Source organism: Ciconia boyciana, chromosome 26 (genome assembly GCF_034638445.1).
Source record: "Ciconia boyciana chromosome 26, ASM3463844v1, whole genome shotgun sequence".
Taxonomy (NCBI): Eukaryota; Metazoa; Chordata; class Aves; order Ciconiiformes; family Ciconiidae; genus Ciconia; species Ciconia boyciana.
In genome coordinates, this window is record NC_132959.1 from 299,902 (window position 1) to 316,841 (window position 16,940).

Consider the following 16,940-nt stretch of genomic DNA (forward strand, 5'->3'; position numbering starts at 1 on the left):
TCTGCTGGTCGGGTGTGCTCCTGATGTGCAGTGGCTGTGTGCTGCGCCCTGCAGAGAGGGAAGGAAGGCGCATCCTCTTGTGGGATGAAAGGCGCTTCGTGGTCCAGGGAACGTCAGTAATGAAGCCAGCTCTATCCACCTGCACCACTCCTCCCAAGCTTGGATGCTGGACTAGGGTTTGAGCTTGCACCGGGTATGAGCTGCTTTTGGCCCTCTGAGGGCTGCAGCTGGACCTGAGCAGATTCTGGTGTGAGGGGCAGCAAAACACAGGCTGGCCCCTTCATCGTGCCCTGTGATCACTGTTGAGGTGGGATATAGAAAAAGGAGGACAGTGGGTACTTCAAGATACGTGTTCTCTTTACTAGAGCAACTTCTCACTCCCTGGATGGGGTGGAGTGCTGGCTACTGGTGATGGCTGTTGGAAAAGGGGTGTCCAGGTGCCCACAGTCGGCTGTCAAACACGTACCCCAGCGTCTACCTGTGCCTGTTTGGCGCTTACCAGCTCTGCAGTGAGGCTGGGGCCTTGGCTTGGACTTTTCCGTGGGAATCACTGGGGATGTTTCAGACCTGATGGCAGCTCTGTGTAGATGCTTTGCCAGCATGTCTGGGAGAGTCTCGCTGGGGTGGTGTCAGTAACGGAGCAGACACACTCATGGTCTGTTCTGCCAGAGCTTATCGCTCTGCTGTGGCACCATCTGTCTGTGGCAGACTGTGTCCTGGCTCTGGCAGACTGTCATCACACAGAGGGATAAAGGAAAAGTCCGGCTTCACCTGGAGTTAGTGTGTGGGAGTCTCAGGAGGGGTGACATTGAGTCATCCTCATGAGCTTGTGCTCCTAACTTAAAGAGCTTGGGCTGGAAGCTTTCACCTGCCTCCTGCGGTATCGCTCGGCTAGGCAGCAGCTGGCCAGGTGGTGTGTGCCAGGGAACGAGAGCAGGGGAAGACCGTGTCCTGCTGCATGTGTAGCTAGGCCCCGGGTGAGTCTGGAGGAGAAAGATTGACCCAATAATACCTGCGGTCTGTCTCAGACTTAAAAAAAAATAACCCACACCGGTGTCCAAAACATGAATCCACAGCTTTTACCTTCCCAGTGGAGAGCGCGGCGCAAGGTGCCAGCTGTCTGGGTTGAAGTAGGAGCTCAGGGATTTGTGTGTAACTTTGTAGGTGTGCGTTCAGAGGCTAAAGAACATTTTTAGCGGAGAGGTGCAGTTGCTGCTAAGCACCTGAGAGCTGGGGTGGGAACTAGAGGAAGGTACGGGTAGATGCCCTGGGCTGCTCTCAAGATGCTGAGGAATCCGCATGCTGTCCACGTGGAGCTGGTGGTTGATGGAACCAGGGATCACTATAAATAACTGGTCCAGGAGACACAAAGTTAAATTCCCCAAGCTGCTCGTCATGCCACAAATTCCTCCCTGACTGTTCTACTTCCCTGGCGCCTGCCGTACAGCCGGTTCGGGTGGGCTCGATGGAACAGCTGCTCCGCTGCAGCCCCACTGGCCTCTCCGAGGGTATAGCCCGGGTGGTTTCCACGCAGGCTGGAGGCGAACAGCACCGCGGCCGTCCCGGTAAGAGGCGGGAGCCCAGTGGAGGGGTTTGGACGTGAGGCCTCAGGGGTGGTGGTAGGCCTGGCTGAACGGAGCCATCGGTGGGTAGCGGAGCTGGCCCTGGGCGGGGGACCTGGAAGCCGTGGGGGGCATGAGAGATCCGGGGGGACATGGGGGACCCAGGGGGACATGGGGGCCGCCCCTAGGATGGGACACCGGGAGCCCGGGGGGACGCGATGGGACCCGGGTGGGAGAGAGGCCCGGCCCCGGCCCGGCGTTGCCATGGCCCCGCTGTTGCCATGGGGACGCGCTCCCGGCGGGCCCTGCGCTGGGGGGGAGGGGGGGGAAATGCGCCGGCACGTGACTCTCGGACATGTGGCCGTGTCACGTGCTCGCCTCCGCCCGGCCCCGCGCGTGCGTAGAGGCCCCCTGCAGTGGGGCTCCCCAGAGCCGCAGGCGGTGCCAGTGACGTCACGGGGCGGCGGCCAATCGGCGGCGGCGGGGCGGGGCGGCGGCGGCGGCTGCGGGGGCTGAGGCGGCGGTCCCGGTCCCGGTCCCGGTCCCGGCCCGGCCATGGCCCAGCGCGGCGGCCCCGCGGTGCTGCCGGACAACCCCTTCCAGGTGCGTCCCGTCCCGGGGAGGGGCGGCGGCGGGCCCGGCCCGGCCCGGCCCGGCCCGGCTCGGCTCGGCTCCGGCGTCACACCGGCCGTGTCTCTTGCAGGACCCCGCGGCGGTGCAGCCCCGGCCCGGCCCCGAGCGCGCGGCGCTGGACGCCTACAACCCCTTCGAGAGCAGCGCGGTGAGGCGGGCGGGGCGGGCCGGTTCGCGGCGCGGTCGCTTCCTGGCGGCCGGGGCCCCCCCCCCGCGGCGAGCGGCGCCTCACCGCCCCCCTCTTCTTCCTGCAGCCGCCGCCGCCGTTCCAGGCCCCGTCGGCGGCTCCGCCGCCCCTGCCAGCGGCCGGCGCGGCCCCGCCGCAGGCGGCCGCGCAGCCCCCGCGGAGAGCCAGCCCCACGGAGCCCCGGAACTACGGCTCCTACGGCACGCAGGTACCGGGGGGGGAGGCAGCTGCTCGGCTGCCGCGGGAGAAGGCGGGAGCCCCAGGGCCTGCGTTCCCCCCGCAGGCCTCGGCGGCAGCCGCCGCGGCTGAGCTGCTGAAGCGGCAGGAGGAGCTGAACCGGAAGGCGGAGGAGCTGGACCGGCGGGAGAGGGAGCTGCAGAACGCGGCCCTCGGCGGCGCGGGAAGTGAGTGGCCCGCGGGGCAGGGGAGGGACGGCGGCGCCTTCCCCGCGGCCCTGCACGGGCCCGGCTGCTCTCTCCATCGCGCTGCCTTCTCTCTGCAGCGAGGCTGAACAACTGGCCCCCGTTGCCATCCTTCTGCCCGGTGAAGCCGTGCTTCTACCAAGACATCCCCGTAGAGATCCCCGCTGACTTCCAGAAGACCGTTTCTACCATGTATTACCTCTGGATGGGTGAGTCCCGGGGGGAAACCGAAGGGCAGATCCTGGGGGGAGGTAGAGGAAGAAGTGTCCTGCGTGCGAGTGAATGCCGCCGCTCTGGAGAAGTTGCCATCGACCCGGGGTGCCCGGGTCTGGGGGGCTGAGCCCTTGGAGAGGAGAGGCGGGAGCCTCGCTCGGGTTGCCTGACCGATGTCCTCTCTTCTCAGCCAGCACCATCGCTCTCTTCCTGAACTTCTTGTCCTCGCTGGCCTGGTTCTGTGTGGAGCCCTCGTCCGGTTCTGGGTTTGGCCTCTCCATTCTCTGGGCTCTCCTCTACACGCCCTGCTCCTTTGTCTGCTGGTATAGGCCGATGTACAAAGCTTTCAGGTGTGTATCTGCTTGAGCTCCCAGGCCAGCAAAGCAGCGGGGTGGGATGGCTGCGAGGCTGGTGCTTGAAGCTGGGGAGACTGGGCTGCTCGGTAGAACCGGCCCTTGCCCCGAGTGCGGCATCGATGGTGTCCCAACTCCTTTTGTGGCCTTTGGGTCTGGGGGGTGTGGTGATCCTGCACGGAGCTTCTGGCTGAGGAACAAATCTTGGTTTGGATGGGGCTCTCCAAAGGAGGCCACAGGAAGGTGTTTTCCCATGGACCTTGCTGTTGGAGATCCCTGCACCGCCTTATGCCTCTTCCTCGGATTTCTCCTTGCTTTAAGACCTTTAACCAGTGGCTGCGCCTCTGGGGCCTGTGTGTTCTTGCATCCCCTGCTTTGAGGAAGGTTTGAGAGTTGTTTTCTGTGGCCTAACCTCATCTGTCTCTTTCTCCCAGGAGTGACAGTTCGTTCAACTTCTTTGTCTTCTTCTTCGTCTTCTTTGCCCAGAACGTGATGTATGTGCTGCAGGCGATTGGCATACCAAACTGGGGATTCAGGTGCGCGTTGCGCTGACCCTGGGGAGCCCTGGGCTGCCGAGTACCCCAGAAAGGGAGGAGGCGGGTGTGGAAGAGGGGAACGTGTGGGCAGCCGCCTCTTGTTTTGCAGTGGCTGGATATTGAGCCTGATAGCACTGCGGAGGAACACAGCCGTGGCTGTGATGATGATCCTGGTGTCCTTGTTCTTCACAGCAGTGGCTGTGTTGGGCATCATTATGCTGAAAAAGGTGAGTTTGGGTCAAACCTCGGGGCCAGAGCACCCCTTTAGGAGGATGAGGGTGGGTTTTGGCAGGCGCGGGGGCACAGCTCTGTTCACTGGAGGCCCGGAACGGGGCCGGTGCACTGACCCCGAGCCTGCCACTCTTCCAGATCCACTCTCTCTACCGCCGGACGGGTGCCAGCTTCCAGAAGGCGCAGGAGGAGTTTGCCGCGGGGGTCTTCTCCAACCAGGCGGTGCGCACTGCGGCGGCCAATGCTGCCGCGGGTGCTGCCACCAATGCCTTCCGGGCGCCCTAGCCAGGCAGGGGCCCCGACTTCTCGTCCCACGTGGGCTCTTTCTAAGGAAGAGGAAATCCAAGTTGCACTTTCATTGGATCCCCGTGTGTCTGCATCAGCTGTCAGAGGCTGCCTCATCCCAGCTTGGAAGTGCTGGTGCCTGAATCGTCTGCTGCTCTAACCCCTTTCCGCATGGATGGAGGCTGTTCTGGTTTGTGCTGGTCCCCTTCCCTCAGTGGACTGGGGCAGGAGTGGGATGGGAGGTGCTGTGGCCAAGCCCTGCGCCTGTCATCGCCCTCCCTTCCAGCACCAGGAGCCTCCTCCAGATGTGTGGCAGGGACTGAAGCGGCTGCTCACCTTCCCTGTGTTGGCCAGGGCTCTCCTGTTTCCCCACCCGGTGCTGCCACTTGTGTGCCCTGGGGCACGAAGGGTTCCCGTGTGCGCAGTCCCAGGGCGGGCAGGGACCGGCTCTTCCCCGGAGGCTTTTGCCTGCCTTCCCTTTGACACGGGACCGGAAAATTGTTACTGTCCTCCCCCAGGGGCTTGCTCTGGTGAGGTGGGGCTGGCTCTGTCCCCAGGGTGCTGAGCTCAGAGGCAGCCCCCCTCCAGGCCCTTTCCTCTTCCTCTCCCTCTCTCCTTCGCCGGGCTGAGCCCGCTCCAGGCGCAGGGATAAGGAGAGTGCAGACGGGACAGGCGGCGGTGGTGCAACGTGCTGCTGGTGGGGCTGCCTGCCTTTAGCCCGTGTGCCCGGCCGCAGCTGTCTGGGACTGGCACGTGGCAGACCCTGAAGCCGGGCTGGGCGCCGGGGAGGGCTCCTGGTACCTCCTTACTCCCTCCTCGCCTCCAGCAAGGGGCTGAGCAGCTTCTCCCTTCCTGTCCTCTGCCTGCCCTGGGGTCAGCGACCCCTCGCTCCCCCCAGCACTCTTCCCCCAGAGCCTGTCCCTTCTCCGGGGCTGAGCCAGTCCTTGCGCACAGCGCTGCCCCGTACCTGCCCTCTGTCCCTGCTAGCCCCTGCTGTCCCTGCTCCCACGTGCCAGTGTCCTCGGGCATCCCTGGGCCTGCTGTCACCGGGACGGGTCTCATGACTTCTGCTTTGCCCCATCTCTCCGGTGCTCCCCGGTTTGTCCCTGCTGCTCCTGGGCTGGCGAGAGGGTTCGTGCCTTCATCCGTGGGGGCCGGCGCATGCGGCAGCTCCCCCGCAGCCGCGGCTCTGCCCTGTCCCGCCGCGGGGGCTGGCGCGGGGGGACGGCGGGGTCCGCGCTCCGGCCGTGGCCGTCCCCCCGCGGGGCAGCTCCTGCCGCGGTCTCCCGTGTGTTGCTGTGCCCGACGCCGCGCCGCCCGCAGGTTTTATTTAAGGAATAAATGAAGGTTCACTCCGCGCCTCCGCCGCCTCCCTGCGTTGCAGACGGGAGCGGGAGGGAGCGCCGGGGCCGGGGCCTCCCGGCGGGGCGGGCCGGACTACAGCTCCCGGCGTGCCGCGCAGGGGCGGCCCCCGGTGCGGGCGCGGCCCGAGCAGCCGCCGGGGTGCGGGCGGCGGCGGCGGCGGGAGCGTGCCCGGAGCTGCCCTGCGCCTCGGGCGCGCCCGCTCCGCCGCCCGCCTCCTGCCGCAGCCGCGGGCGCGGCCACCGGGCTGCGGCCCCGGGGGAGCGGGGATCCCGGAGGCCGCCGGCGGGGGCGATGCTCGGCCGCGCTCCGCGCAGCATCCCGCCGGCCGGGCACCCCCGCCAGCCGCTCCGCGCGGGGCCGGGGCTGGGGGGCGCCGGGCGGCGAGCCCGCCGGTAGCCGCCCGCCTGTAGCGGCCCGTGCCGGGGGCGCCCCGGCCCCTGCGCCCGCTGCCCGCGGAGGATGCTCCTGGGCGGCGGCCGGCCCCCCGCCCGCTGCCCGGCCCGCGGCTCCCGCCTCCCGGCGCTGCCCCGGGGGCCGGCGGCCTGGCCCGGGCGCCGCGTCCCGGGCGGCGGTTCTCGGCCTCCGCAGGGCGGCATGGTCCCGCGGCGGGGGCCCGGCGCTGGAGGGACGGCGAGAGAGGAGGGAGCCCCGGGGCCGCGCTCTGCCTCCGGCCGGGAGCTCTAGGCCGGCTCTCCGGCCGGGATGCGGAGGTACCGGTGAGGCCGGTTCTGCTCCCAGGACGCCCCGCGGAGCCTCTGGGGGCCCCGGGCCCCGCGTTGGCCGTGGGCGCTGCCCCGAGCACCCGTCCCGGGGGGGCAGGGAAGAGCCGCCGTCAGCATCCTCCGGGAGGCGAAAGGTGGAGCCCGGCCCGTTCCCGCAGAGCGTCCGTTCCTGCTTCCCCCGGGCCGGCCCCGTCCTGGCGCCGTGCCGCCGGCTGCCCCGGGGCTCCGGGGCCGGCTGCCGCCGCTCGCCGCCTCGGGCAGCCATGCCCTCCCCCAGCGAGTCCAGCCGCTCGCTGACCGGCCGCACGTCTCGCAGCCTCACCCACCTCCGCGTCCAGCGGACCTGGCTGCACATCCTGCTGGTGCTGGGCTTCATCCAACTGATCCTGGGCGTCCTGATCGTCACCTTCAGCCTGGTGGCGGCCACCATCACGCCCTCCGCCAAGATCCGGCGCTCCTGCCCGTCTTGGGCCGGCTTCTCGGTGAGTCTGGGCCTGGGGCAGCGTGCGGAGGGCTCTGGCGCGGACCGGCTCTGCCGGGTCCGTACAGCTCCCTGGATGCTGAATTTGCCGCCGGTCCCAGGGGAGTGTAGCCCCGCTGCTCCCCCACCCTCTGCCCGTGGCTGCCGTGGTGCATTGTGGGAGAATCCCGGGGGTTCCCCCAGGGTGACCGTGTGAGGGATGGGGACCCCCGGAGCGGTGCGGGGGGCTATCCGGGGTGCGCGTTGAGGTGACACGCTTCTGGACAAACCCTGAGCAGGTCTGTGCAGCCGCAGGCAGGGAGGGGTGCAGGGGGTGCTGCAGTGGCGACAGCGCAGGGGACCGGGCAGCCCTGCCCTGCTCCCGAGCCAAGCAGCAGGATGCTCTGCCTGCTGCGCACAGGGGGTGAGGGCAGGACCCGGGCAGGCCTGGGGTCCCCTGCAGTGACCTGACACAGGTCCTGGCCTGGGTTCGCTGCCTGCATGGAGCTGCCCGCAGTCCCCAGGCTCTCCGGTGCCCTGAATCAGCAGTTTCTCCAGGCTTGCGGCACTGAGGCTGCCCCTACGGCCCTGCTGCTCCTGGGCCGGCTCTGAGCCCACGGGGCTCGGGGGACTCTGCCCAAGGGTGGGGGCTGCTCTGGACCCCACTGCCTGGCAGAGACCCCTCCCCATCCTCACCCCCGGGCTTGTGCATCTGCAGCTGGCGCTGTCTGGGCTCGTCGGCATCGTCTCCTGGAAGCGGCCGCTCACCCTGGTGGTAGGTGTTGGGGAGGGACCCCTCCGCAGACGGGGGTCCAGGCTGGCAAGGGCAGTGCGGGGGGACCGAGCGGCCCCACGTGCCCTCAGATGTGCAGCCGCGTGCATCGGCTCCCTGCTCCGCAGCCCTGCCCCGCTGGCAGCCCCTCTCCTCCTTGCTGCAGATCACCTTCTTCACGTTGCTGTCCGTGCTGGGCATCATGCTAAGCCTCGCTGGGTCCATCCTGTCCTGCCAGAATGCGCAGCTGGTGAAGTCCCTGGAGGCCTGCGAGAGGGTGAGGCTGCCCGGGGGCTGCCGCAGTGCCCCCACGTGCCCGGGCAGCTGAGCGCAGCTCGTCCCTGGCTGCACGACTCTGGGGACACAGGGAGCTGTGGAGCAGGGGTCTGGTGGCGGGACGTGCTGGTGGCTCTCAGGGGAGAGCACAGCATCCGGAGGTCCCTCACGGTGTTCCTTGTCCCCAGGAGACGGACTCTTGTGTCTGCTGCCAGGCCCGCTCGGAGCCTCTGCCCCCCTCCTGCAGCCAGCAGAGCGAGATGCTGACCATGTTCCCCAACCCCGACTGCCGGAGCATCCGCGTGGCGCTTAAGGTGGGGGACCCAGGGCGGGGCAAGGGCTCCCTGGGGAGCAGCCGTGCACCCCGCCATGCTCTGCGGGTGTCCGCAGCTCACCCCGCTCCTCCCCAGGATCTTCTGTTCAGTGTCTGCGGCTTGACTGTCTTCTCCACCATCATCTGCACGCTCTCTGCTGTTGTGTGCTGCATCCAGATCTTCTCCCTCGACATCATCCATGTGGTGAGTCCCAGCCCTGGCCCGGGAGCAGGCGGGGCTGGGGAGCAGCGCTCCCAGGCTGGGGGGCCCCCAGGGTGCCAGGGCAGGACCTGGCCCCAGCTGGGTGCGAATTAAGTCCCAGGAGATGAGTCCCTCACTAGATCTCTGGGCGGAGGGTCCCAGCTCTCCCTCTTCTCCCTGCAGCTGGTCCCCCAGCGCTCAAGCTCCGTGACGCTGGAATGCACGTCCCCTCCTGACACCTTTCTGCAGAGCATGATGGACTTCGAGGAGTTCGTGCCCCCGGTGCCACCACCCCCCTACTACCCGCCCGAGTACACCTGCAGCTCCGAGACCGACGCGCAGAGGTACCCGGCTGGGAGCGGGGCCACCGTGGTGCAGGAGTGGGGGGCCCATTTGCCCCCAAGCAGGGCTCGTCCTACCCGACGTGGCTCTTCTGCTTTTCTCTCCGCAGTATCACCTACAACGGCTCCATGGACAGCCCCGTGCCCCTCTACCCGACCGACTTCCCCCCCTCCTACGAGACTGTGATGGGGCTGCGGGGGGACAGCCAGGTGGGAGACGGGGGGGCTGCAGGCAGGGGATGGCCAGGCAGGGCTGGGCTCCTGCTCTGCCTGTGTCCTGACCGCGCTGTCCCACAGGCCACCCTGTTTGACTCGCAGCTGATGGATGTCTCGCACACCTGTACCTGCGACCGCGTCCCCTCCATCGTGCTCAGCGGAGAAGGTGAGCACATCCCATTGGCGCACCTCGGGTTGGGAGCATCAGCAGGACGGGAAAGGGGCCGCGGGGGGACCAGCTCTTCCCGGCAGCTCTTCACCCATGCCTGCTCTGCTCCTTGCAGTGTCCATGGACAGCGGGTCCCTGATCATGTCTGAGATCATGGACATCCCCGGGGACAGCAGCCCCTCGGAGGACTCGTGCCTGCTGGAGCTGCAGGGCTCCATGCGCTCCGTGGACTACGTCCTCTTCCGCTCCATCCAGCGCAGCCGCGCGGACTACTGCCTGAGCGTGGACTGCGTGCAGTGCAGCCACCACGCGCGCAGCCCCACGCTGGGCTTGCAGGGGCCCTTCGAGGAGACGCCCCAGCCCCGGGTGCGGGGGGAGCGCTCCTACTCCTGCTCCACGGCGGAGCCCAGCCACGACAGCGTCTTGGTGGGGGGAGCCGTCACCCACAGCTGCAATCGCCTGGAGGGGCTGGCCCGCTGCGTCGGCCCCTGCTTCCCTGAGGTGCGGCTTAAGGAGAAGGGCTCGCTGCAGGGGCGCGGGGGCGGCTGCCCCACGGGGCCCGGCGCCGGGCGCCTCTGCCACCCACGGCGCAACAGTGAGACCTCCTGCCCCTCATCCCCAGCCCCGGGGCTGAACCAGCGCCTGCTCGTGAGGTCGCACAGTGACCCCGGCGTCCTGACGGCCAGCGATGCTGGTAGGTGGCAGCGGCTGCCGGGACGGGGACGTGTGCGTGGCTGTGTCTGACCGGTGCAGCCGGGACATGCTGTGGGTTTTGGCTGTGTGGCCAAATCCCTCCGTGGCCTGGCGGGATTAGAACTGGTCTGAGGTGGGCGGTTGTCCCAGGGGAATGGGGGGGTGGAGCAGGCAGGGGCTCTGGGCTGGGAGGAGGGGGTGCTGGGTGGGTCGTGCTGCCCGGGCTGGTGCTGGGGGGCTGCACAGCGGTGCGGGGCTCTGCCAAAGCCTGAGCACACTTTCTGCCCCCAGCAGATTTCAGGGAAGTACTTTATACCAAAGCACTGGAGGACACCGTGTCCAACTCCTCTGCGGATACAGGTCAGGGCACTGGGACGTACGGGGATGTACAGAGAAGGGGGGGCGGGGGGGGGAGTGCTTCTGCAGCCCTTTGGGGATCGGACTCACCCCCTTGGGGCTGGGACGATGGAGACTCACGGTGGTACCGTTCCCACCGGCTGGGGAGGGGAAACGGGACCCCCGGGGGCTGGAGGGACAGGTCCCATCAGGAGCAGCGTGCCGGCATCCGACGGCGGCAATTCTGCAGGGCTGTGCTCGGAGGCCTGCCTGCTCCGCCGTTCACACTGTGACTCCCCCCCGCTGCTCCGGGCCGGCTCGGTGGGGAAGAGCAAGCTGCTGCCCTCCAAGAAGGTGACGCAGCAGCTGTCGAAGACAACGACCCGCTCCCTGGGGGACCTCAAGGTCTGCCGGGGCACCCGCGGGCTGGTGGCCAGGTTCCTGCAGAGACCCAAGCGCAGCCCGGCAGCCGGCGTGGATGTGCCTGGGCACAGCTCCCAGGGGCACAAGCAGGTGAGCTCCGGCAGCCACGGTGCCCCAGGGGACGGGGCAGCTCCCCTTTCCCAGCGAGCCCCGTCCGCACCTTCTCCCACCCTCCGGTCGCCGCCAGCACCTTCACGCTGGTCCTTCTGGGGTCTCCGTTCCCCTGCCATGCACCCCATGGTGTCAGCACCCCAGCTGCGGGCAGGGGCTGCAGGCAGAGCCTCCTTCCCGCGGCACTGTCCTTGCCCAACCCTTCTTGGCGTGGCAGCCCTTTCCCCTTGGCCCTCACCGTAGCTGCGAGTGAGAAAATCGTGTGTGTCGCAACGGCTTTGGTTTTGCCCCTGAGTCACGGCAGCCCGGAGGCAGTCGCTGGGACATCTCAGCCTTGGCTTACGGGATGCCGGAGACCTTGCGCAGCCCAGGAGGCCCCGATGGGAACGAGCCTGTCCTTAATGACAGCGTACGCGCGTGACGCACGCCTCCACCGTCCCTCACCGGCCCTGCTGTCCTGCCCCGCGCGCCCGCCCGGCTGCCCCCGGCGCGTGGGCCGTCCGGCGGGGTGGGTGAGCACGGGGTGTCGCGGGCAGGGGTGCCAGCCGTGCGGCTGCAGCCTGTCCCCGCGGGGCTGCAGGTTCCCTGGAGCGCCTGGCCGGGAGCGGAGCAGCCCCACGAAGGCATCCACCTGCAGAGCTGCGGGGACCTGAGCTCCACCTCATCCCTTCGCCGGCTCCTGTCTGCCCGCCGGCTGGAGCGCGGCCGCCCACGGAGCCTCAGCGGGGCCTGCAAGGAGAGCGTTCTCTGACGGCACACCCCCACCACGGCGCAGCCTCTGCGGGGACCCTCCTGGTGCCCCGCTGCGGAGAGGGGGGGCCCCGCTCTGGGCCAGGGCCCTCGGACGTTGCTCGGACGTTGCTGCTGCCCTGGCGGGGCTGGGTCCTGCGCCGCTGCCCCGGGGCCTCCTCTGGGCCCCTTCCCCAGGCGGGGCCAGGGCGAGGGGCTGGTCCCCTGGGGTGTCTGCCGGGGGGCCGAGGCGGCCGTCCCTGTCCCCTGCGCTGGCCGTGCCCGTCCCCTGCCCCGTCCCCGGTGCCGGCCGTGCCTGCCCCTGTGCCAGCCGTGCCTCTACCCTGGGGTGGCCGTGCCTGTCCCCCGCCCTGTCCACCCCCGCGCTGGCCGTGCCCGTCCCCCGCCCTGTCCCCCGTGCCGGCCGTGCCTGTACCCCGGGACGGCCGTGCCCGTCCCCCGCCCTGTCCCCCGTGCCGGCTGTGCCTGTCCCCCACGCTGGCCATGCCTTGTCCCCTGCGCCAGCTGTGCCCGTCCCCGGCCCCCGCCCCTCGCCAGCTGTGCCTGTCGCCCGTCCAGCCCCTCAGCCCCGTCCCCACACCGGCCGTGCCCGGTCCCCGGTCCCTTGCGCTGGCCGTGCCCGCCCCCCGCCCGGTCCCCCCGCCCGGCTGCGCCCGGGGGCGCGGTGCGGGGCCGGTCCCGCGGCGCTCGCAGCCGCGCTGCCCCTCGCTAGAGACCGAATAAAGGTGGTCGCCGCCCGCCCGGGGCCGTGACGCCGGTGGCGCCGGGGGAAGGGGCGGGGCGCGCGGGTCAGCTGGCCGGTCACGTGAGCGGCGGGGCGGGGCGCCGGCCGCCTGCCTCCCCGGTGGCGGCTCCGTGGGCGGGGAGCGGCCGGTACCGGCGCTGGCCGCGGCGCGTGGCCCAAGCGGGGCGGTGCCCGGTGCCCGCCTGCGCCTCCCGGGGTACCCCCGGTGCCGGTGGGGGGGGGGGGGGAGAGGGGTGAACGGCCCCGCCGCCCGTGCGGCTCCCGCGGGTCCGCAGCCCCGTTACCACCGCGGCGGTAGGGCCGGGCCCCGGTTGGGCAAGACAGTGGGCGCGGGCCCGGCCCGCCCAGTGCCGGTGCCGCTCCTGCACCGGCTCCCCGGGCGTGGGCGGGGCGGGAAGCGCGGGTGCCCTTAAAGGCGAGGCCGGCAGCGGCCCCGGGGCCGCGGGGGAGGCCGGGCAGCCAGCGCGGCCGGGACCGGCTCGGGGTGCCACCGGGACAGGAGGCTTCGACGGTGCCGCTGCTCACGGGCCCTGCGCCCCGGGACCCGCCGGGGGACGCAGAGGGGCCATGGGGGCCGCCGGTGCCCTGGGCTGGCGGCTGCTGCTGCTGCTGCAGGCCCTGCACCGGGCCGCAGGTGAGCGCGGGGGGGCCGGGGGCAGCGCCGGAGCTGGGGCGCCCGGGGAGGTGACGGGGTGCGGAGCGCGGGGGCGGAGGCAGCACCCCGGGCAGGCAGGAGAGCTCTGGCAGGGACGCGTCCCCGAGCCGGCAGCTGCCCCCACCCTGCCCGTGCCCCCCAGGTGCCCAGCCCTGCAGCCCCAAGTACTTCGGCCGCAACGCCATGGTGTGCGTCTGCAACGCCACGTACTGCGACACGCTGGACCCCGTGGTCCTGCCGGCCCCGAGCACCTACGTCAAGTACGAGAGCAGCAAGGCCGGCAAGCGGCTGGAGCGCAGCGAGGGGAGCTTCCAGCACAGCCTGCGTGCCCCAGGTACCCGCTGCGGCCGGCAGAGATGGGCCAGACCCTGCCTACGACCCGCTGTCACGCTGGCTTCCCTCCCCGCAGATCTCATCCTGACCGTGGACACGACGCAGCGGTACCAGAAGGTGAAGGGTTTTGGCGGCTCCGTCACCGACGCGGCTGCCATAAACATCCTTTCCCTGCCAGAAACAGCCCAGGATCACCTGCTGCGCTCGTACTTCTCTGAGGAAGGTGAGAATATTGGGGGAGGCAGGAGGAATGGTGATGGGGACCCTGCGGGCCCCTGCCTGGGCACTGGCAGGGCTTAGAGACTTCCTGTCCCGCTGCCCACCTCTGCCCGTCCCACCCCGCTGTGCCTGGCAGGGCTGGAGTACAACCTCGTCCGGCTCCCTATGGCCAGCTGCGACTTCTCCCTCCATGCCTACACCTATGATGACGTTCCCTTCGACTACGAGCTCACCCACTTCAGCCTGCGAGACGAGGACACGAAGCTGAAGGTGAGCGGTGGGAGGGAGCGGGGTGGGATGTGGGGAGGAGGGCGCGGGGGCTCAGCTCAGGTCGTCCCTCTGCCCCCTCCTGCAGATCCCCCTCCTGCATCGAGCCTTGGCCATGAGCAAGCGGCCGCTGTCGCTGTACGCGAGCCCCTGGACCTCCCCAGCCTGGATGAAGACCAGCGAGTCCTTTGTGGGGAAGGGCACGCTGAAGGGGCAGGCAGGGGACGAGTACCACAAGACCTGGGCCAACTACTTTGTACGGTAAGGAGCACCTGGGGCGAGGGGACGGGGGAGATACCCAGGGGATCCTCAGCGGTGGTGCTGGGGAGACCCCATGGCTCACGCCTTTCCCCTGCGCCCAGGTTCCTGGACGAATACGCCAAGCACAACCTGACCTTCTGGGCGGTGACAGCGGAGAACGAGCCCACGGCCGGGCTGATCAACAACTACCCCTTCCAGTGCCTGGGCTTCACAGCCGAGCAGCAGCGCGACTTCATCGCCCGGGACCTGGGCCCCGCGCTGGCCAACAGCTCCCACCGCCACGTCCAGCTCATCATCCTGGATGACAACCGGCTCCACCTCCCGCACTGGGCCAAAGTGGTGAGTGCGGCGTGGGATCTGCCAGCACAGCGAGCCGGGGCAGAGCCCCAGTCCCGCTGGCGCAGCACGTCCCCGCGGAGGGCTCGGCCGCTCCATCCTGCAGTGCGAGGGCTGGGGCGCTGGCTCTCTGCCCCATGGGACCCGGTGGTGGCCAACTTTTCTCCCTGCCAGGTCCTGGAGGATGAAGAGGCAGCTCGCTACGTCCACGGCATCGGCATCCACTGGTACTTGGACTTCATCGGTCCTATACAGGACACGGTGGTGCCCACTCACGAGCTCTTCCCTGACTACTTCATCCTGGCCACGGAGGCGTGCATCGGGGCCCATTTCTGGGAGAGGGATGTGGTCCTGGGCTGCTGGGACCGGGGGAACCAGTACAGCCACAGCATCCTGATGGTGAGGCCCCTGCATCACCCTGCGCGGTGGGCCCCAGAGAGGGCTGCCGGCACGCTCCCTCTCCCGTCGGCACCCCGCTCCTTGGGCAGACATCTGGGCTGTCCTGTTGCAGAACCTGAACCACTTTGTGGTCGGCTGGACTGACTGGAACCTGGCCCTGGACCTGGAGGGGGGCCCCAACTGGGTCAAGAACTACGTGGACAGCCCCATCATTGTGGACACCAGCGAAGGCATTTTCTACAAGCAGCCCATGTTCTACCACATGGGGCACTTCAGGTGGGTCGGGGCCCCCCGACATGCTCTCAGCTGCCCAGGCTCCAGCTCCATGGCTGCAGTAGCAGCTTGTCGGGAGGGGAGCAGGGCACGTTTGTCAGGAGAGGAGCTCTTCTGGGGTCTGACTCCTTTCCTGAGGTTGCTTCTTGCTCGTGCCCGTGCAGTAAGTTCATCCCCGAGGGCTCCCAGCGCGTGGGGCTCATCGCCTCCAGAGAGTCCAAGAAGACGGAGCTGGAGTACACGGCTTTCCTGCGCCCCGACGGTGGCGTGGTGGTGGTGGTTCTGAACCGGTGAGCCATGCAGCCTGGCCCACGAGCGTAGGACCCCATCCTGTCGGGCTGTGCCTGTGCATGTGGTTCGTCCTGCTGGGCCTTGCGCACCGCTGGTGCTCGGGAGCTGCTGCAGGTCTGACCCTGCTGCTCCTCACCCTCCAGGTCCCCACAGAACATCACCTTCGGGCTGGCTGATACAGTTGGCCTCATCGCGGCCATGGCTCCGGCCAGCTCCATCCAGACCTACCTCTGGCAGCGGCAGTGACGGGGCTGGGACGCCCATGGCTGGCCAGGGGCTGGACCAAGCTGTGCCAGGAGAGCAGCCCCACGCTGCCTGCAGGCTCAGGCCTGGGAGCGTGGAGGAGGCGGCTCACCGCTGTCTGTGCCATGACGGAGCCGAGCACCCGAGCAAGCTGGAGGAGTGAGCTGGGCCGGGAAGTGCCATGTGTGTGCAGGCTGGCTGGGGGCACTGGTGCCCCTCATGGTGTAGATCCCGCAGGCTGTGAATGCTGTTTTATGCTGCTCCAATATTAAACACTGATGCTGCCTCTATGTCTGCGGCTAGAAGAGAAACGTCCAGGTCCCTCCCCTGCTCCCGGGCGCCATGGCTGGGTGCCGCCTGGGCATGGAGCCCGTGGGAGTCCCAAGAGCAGCCCAGAGCACCTCGAGCCCCATGGGGCGGCTGCTCTCCCCCCCTGCAGCTCACAGCAGGGCTTACCCTGCCGGGGCCATGCTCCAGGTACCAGTCTGCTCCCCGTTTCAAGCTGTGTGCTGCCTGGCAGGGGCTGAGCCAAGCCTGGGTGCTCTCCCGCTGCCTTTGCAGGCCGGTTTAGGAACTGGCAGGCAGCTCGGGATTTACCCTGCACACAGATGCTCTGGGTCCTGGAGCAGGAGTGGGGGTGAAGCGCCTGGACACCTGCCTTGGTGGAAGCCCTGGGCAGGGATTGCAGCCAAGCTTCAGCTTTCCGTGCTCTTCCTGCCAAGCTGGAGCCACTTGCAGCCCGATGCTGGGCTGGGGGGGTGCGCAGATCACATCTCACCCAGCCCAGGGCGCAGGGTGCTCCCCGAGGTCGGGGCTGGAGGCAGAACCAGCTCCAGGAGCATTGCAGCATGGTGGGTTCAGGGTACGCGCCGGCTCTGGATGGGGTCAGACTATCTGCAAGCTTCTCCTGGGCCTTTGCAGGGAAAGAGATGCCAGCCAGGCTGCAGCAGCCCTGCAGTGGGGTGTGCTGTCCCCCACGGGGACAGAGCAGAGCGGTCCTCGCCGCGATGAGGAGGCTCAGGGTGCACCAGGGGCTCAGCACCCACCGTGGAGCCGGGGCAGCTTGAGCAACCGGGCACGAGCCAGGAGTGGGTGCTGAGTGCGGGCACACCCAGGAAGGAGGAAGGGAGCTCGGAGGGTGTGCTGAGCGGCGGATTAGGGCAGGGAGGTCACGATTGCAGGCAGGGTGAGGACAGGAGGCCAGGGCTGCCGGGCCGATCCGGGTCGACTGGGTCGAGGCAGGCGGGATGCAGCCTGGGGATGCCGTCAGCGCTGACAGCAGCGATGCTGCGTGGGCCGGGCACAGCCCAGCGCCGGCTCTGGCAACACCCGGGGCAGGGGGTAAGT

At 68.9% G+C, this 16,940-nt stretch overlaps 3 protein-coding genes across 5 annotated transcripts; all 3 read left to right on the forward strand.

Moving 5' to 3' along the window:
- Window positions 1-2,008: 2,008 nt before the first annotated feature.
- On the forward strand, window positions 2,009-5,780 carry SCAMP3 (secretory carrier membrane protein 3). 2 transcript variants are annotated; one of them, XM_072846939.1, is made up of 9 exons: window positions 2,009-2,165; window positions 2,266-2,343; window positions 2,450-2,590; window positions 2,666-2,786; window positions 2,885-3,013; window positions 3,208-3,367; window positions 3,805-3,906; window positions 4,016-4,133; window positions 4,276-5,780. In XM_072846939.1, the coding sequence occupies exons 1-9, from the start codon at window positions 2,118-2,120 to the stop codon at window positions 4,420-4,422; spliced, it is 1,044 nt and encodes a 347-aa protein (XP_072703040.1). In that variant the 5' UTR covers window positions 2,009-2,117; the 3' UTR covers window positions 4,423-5,780. The 2 variants fall into 2 exon arrangements, with proteins under 2 accessions (XP_072703040.1, XP_072703039.1); XM_072846938.1 differs by having other exon boundaries at window positions 2,450-2,786.
- A 992-nt stretch (window positions 5,781-6,772) lies between these two features.
- ENTREP3 (endosomal transmembrane epsin interactor 3) lies at window positions 6,773-12,356 on the forward strand. The gene is made up of 12 exons (XM_072846925.1): window positions 6,773-6,991; window positions 7,688-7,744; window positions 7,908-8,018; window positions 8,206-8,331; window positions 8,428-8,535; window positions 8,716-8,876; window positions 8,984-9,083; window positions 9,171-9,255; window positions 9,374-9,952; window positions 10,243-10,311; window positions 10,538-10,800; window positions 11,402-12,356. Exons 1-12 carry the CDS (start codon window positions 6,773-6,775, stop codon window positions 11,570-11,572), a joined length of 2,049 nt encoding a protein of 682 aa, XP_072703026.1. The 3' UTR covers window positions 11,573-12,356.
- On the forward strand, window positions 10,670-15,883 carry GBA1 (glucosylceramidase beta 1). Of its 2 annotated transcripts, none has more exons than XM_072846929.1 (10): window positions 10,670-10,800; window positions 13,114-13,305; window positions 13,381-13,527; window positions 13,660-13,793; window positions 13,879-14,051; window positions 14,153-14,390; window positions 14,562-14,786; window positions 14,899-15,062; window positions 15,224-15,349; window positions 15,494-15,883. In XM_072846929.1, exons 2-10 carry the CDS (start codon window positions 13,155-13,157, stop codon window positions 15,594-15,596), a joined length of 1,461 nt encoding a protein of 486 aa, XP_072703030.1. In that variant the 5' UTR covers window positions 10,670-10,800; window positions 13,114-13,154; the 3' UTR covers window positions 15,597-15,883. The 2 variants fall into 2 exon arrangements, with proteins under 2 accessions (XP_072703030.1, XP_072703029.1); XM_072846928.1 differs by lacking the exon at window positions 10,670-10,800 and adding an exon at window positions 12,559-12,950.
- The last annotated feature ends 1,057 nt before the right edge of the window (window positions 15,884-16,940 follow it).

Coding starts and splice junctions, on each gene's coding strand:
- GBA1 (XM_072846928.1), top strand. CDS start 12,884: ATGGGGGCCGCCGGTGCCCTGGGCTGGCGGCTGCTGCTGCTGCTGCAG. Junction 13,528..13,659: donor CTCGTACTTCTCTGAGGAAG/GTGAGAATATTG, acceptor TGTGCCTGGCAG/GGCTGGAGTACAACCTCGTC. Junction 15,350..15,493: donor GTGGTGGTGGTTCTGAACCG/GTGAGCCATGCA, acceptor CTCACCCTCCAG/GTCCCCACAGAACATCACCT.
- SCAMP3 (XM_072846938.1), top strand. CDS start 2,118: ATGGCCCAGCGCGGCGGCCCCGCGGTGCTGCCGGACAACCCCTTCCAG. Junction 3,014..3,207: donor CATGTATTACCTCTGGATGG/GTGAGTCCCGGG, acceptor CTCTCTTCTCAG/CCAGCACCATCGCTCTCTTC. Junction 4,134..4,275: donor GCATCATTATGCTGAAAAAG/GTGAGTTTGGGT, acceptor CCACTCTTCCAG/ATCCACTCTCTCTACCGCCG.
- ENTREP3 (XM_072846925.1), top strand. CDS start 6,773: ATGCCCTCCCCCAGCGAGTCCAGCCGCTCGCTGACCGGCCGCACGTCT. Junction 7,745..7,907: donor AGCGGCCGCTCACCCTGGTG/GTAGGTGTTGGG, acceptor TCCTTGCTGCAG/ATCACCTTCTTCACGTTGCT. Junction 10,312..10,537: donor CAACTCCTCTGCGGATACAG/GTCAGGGCACTG, acceptor GCAATTCTGCAG/GGCTGTGCTCGGAGGCCTGC.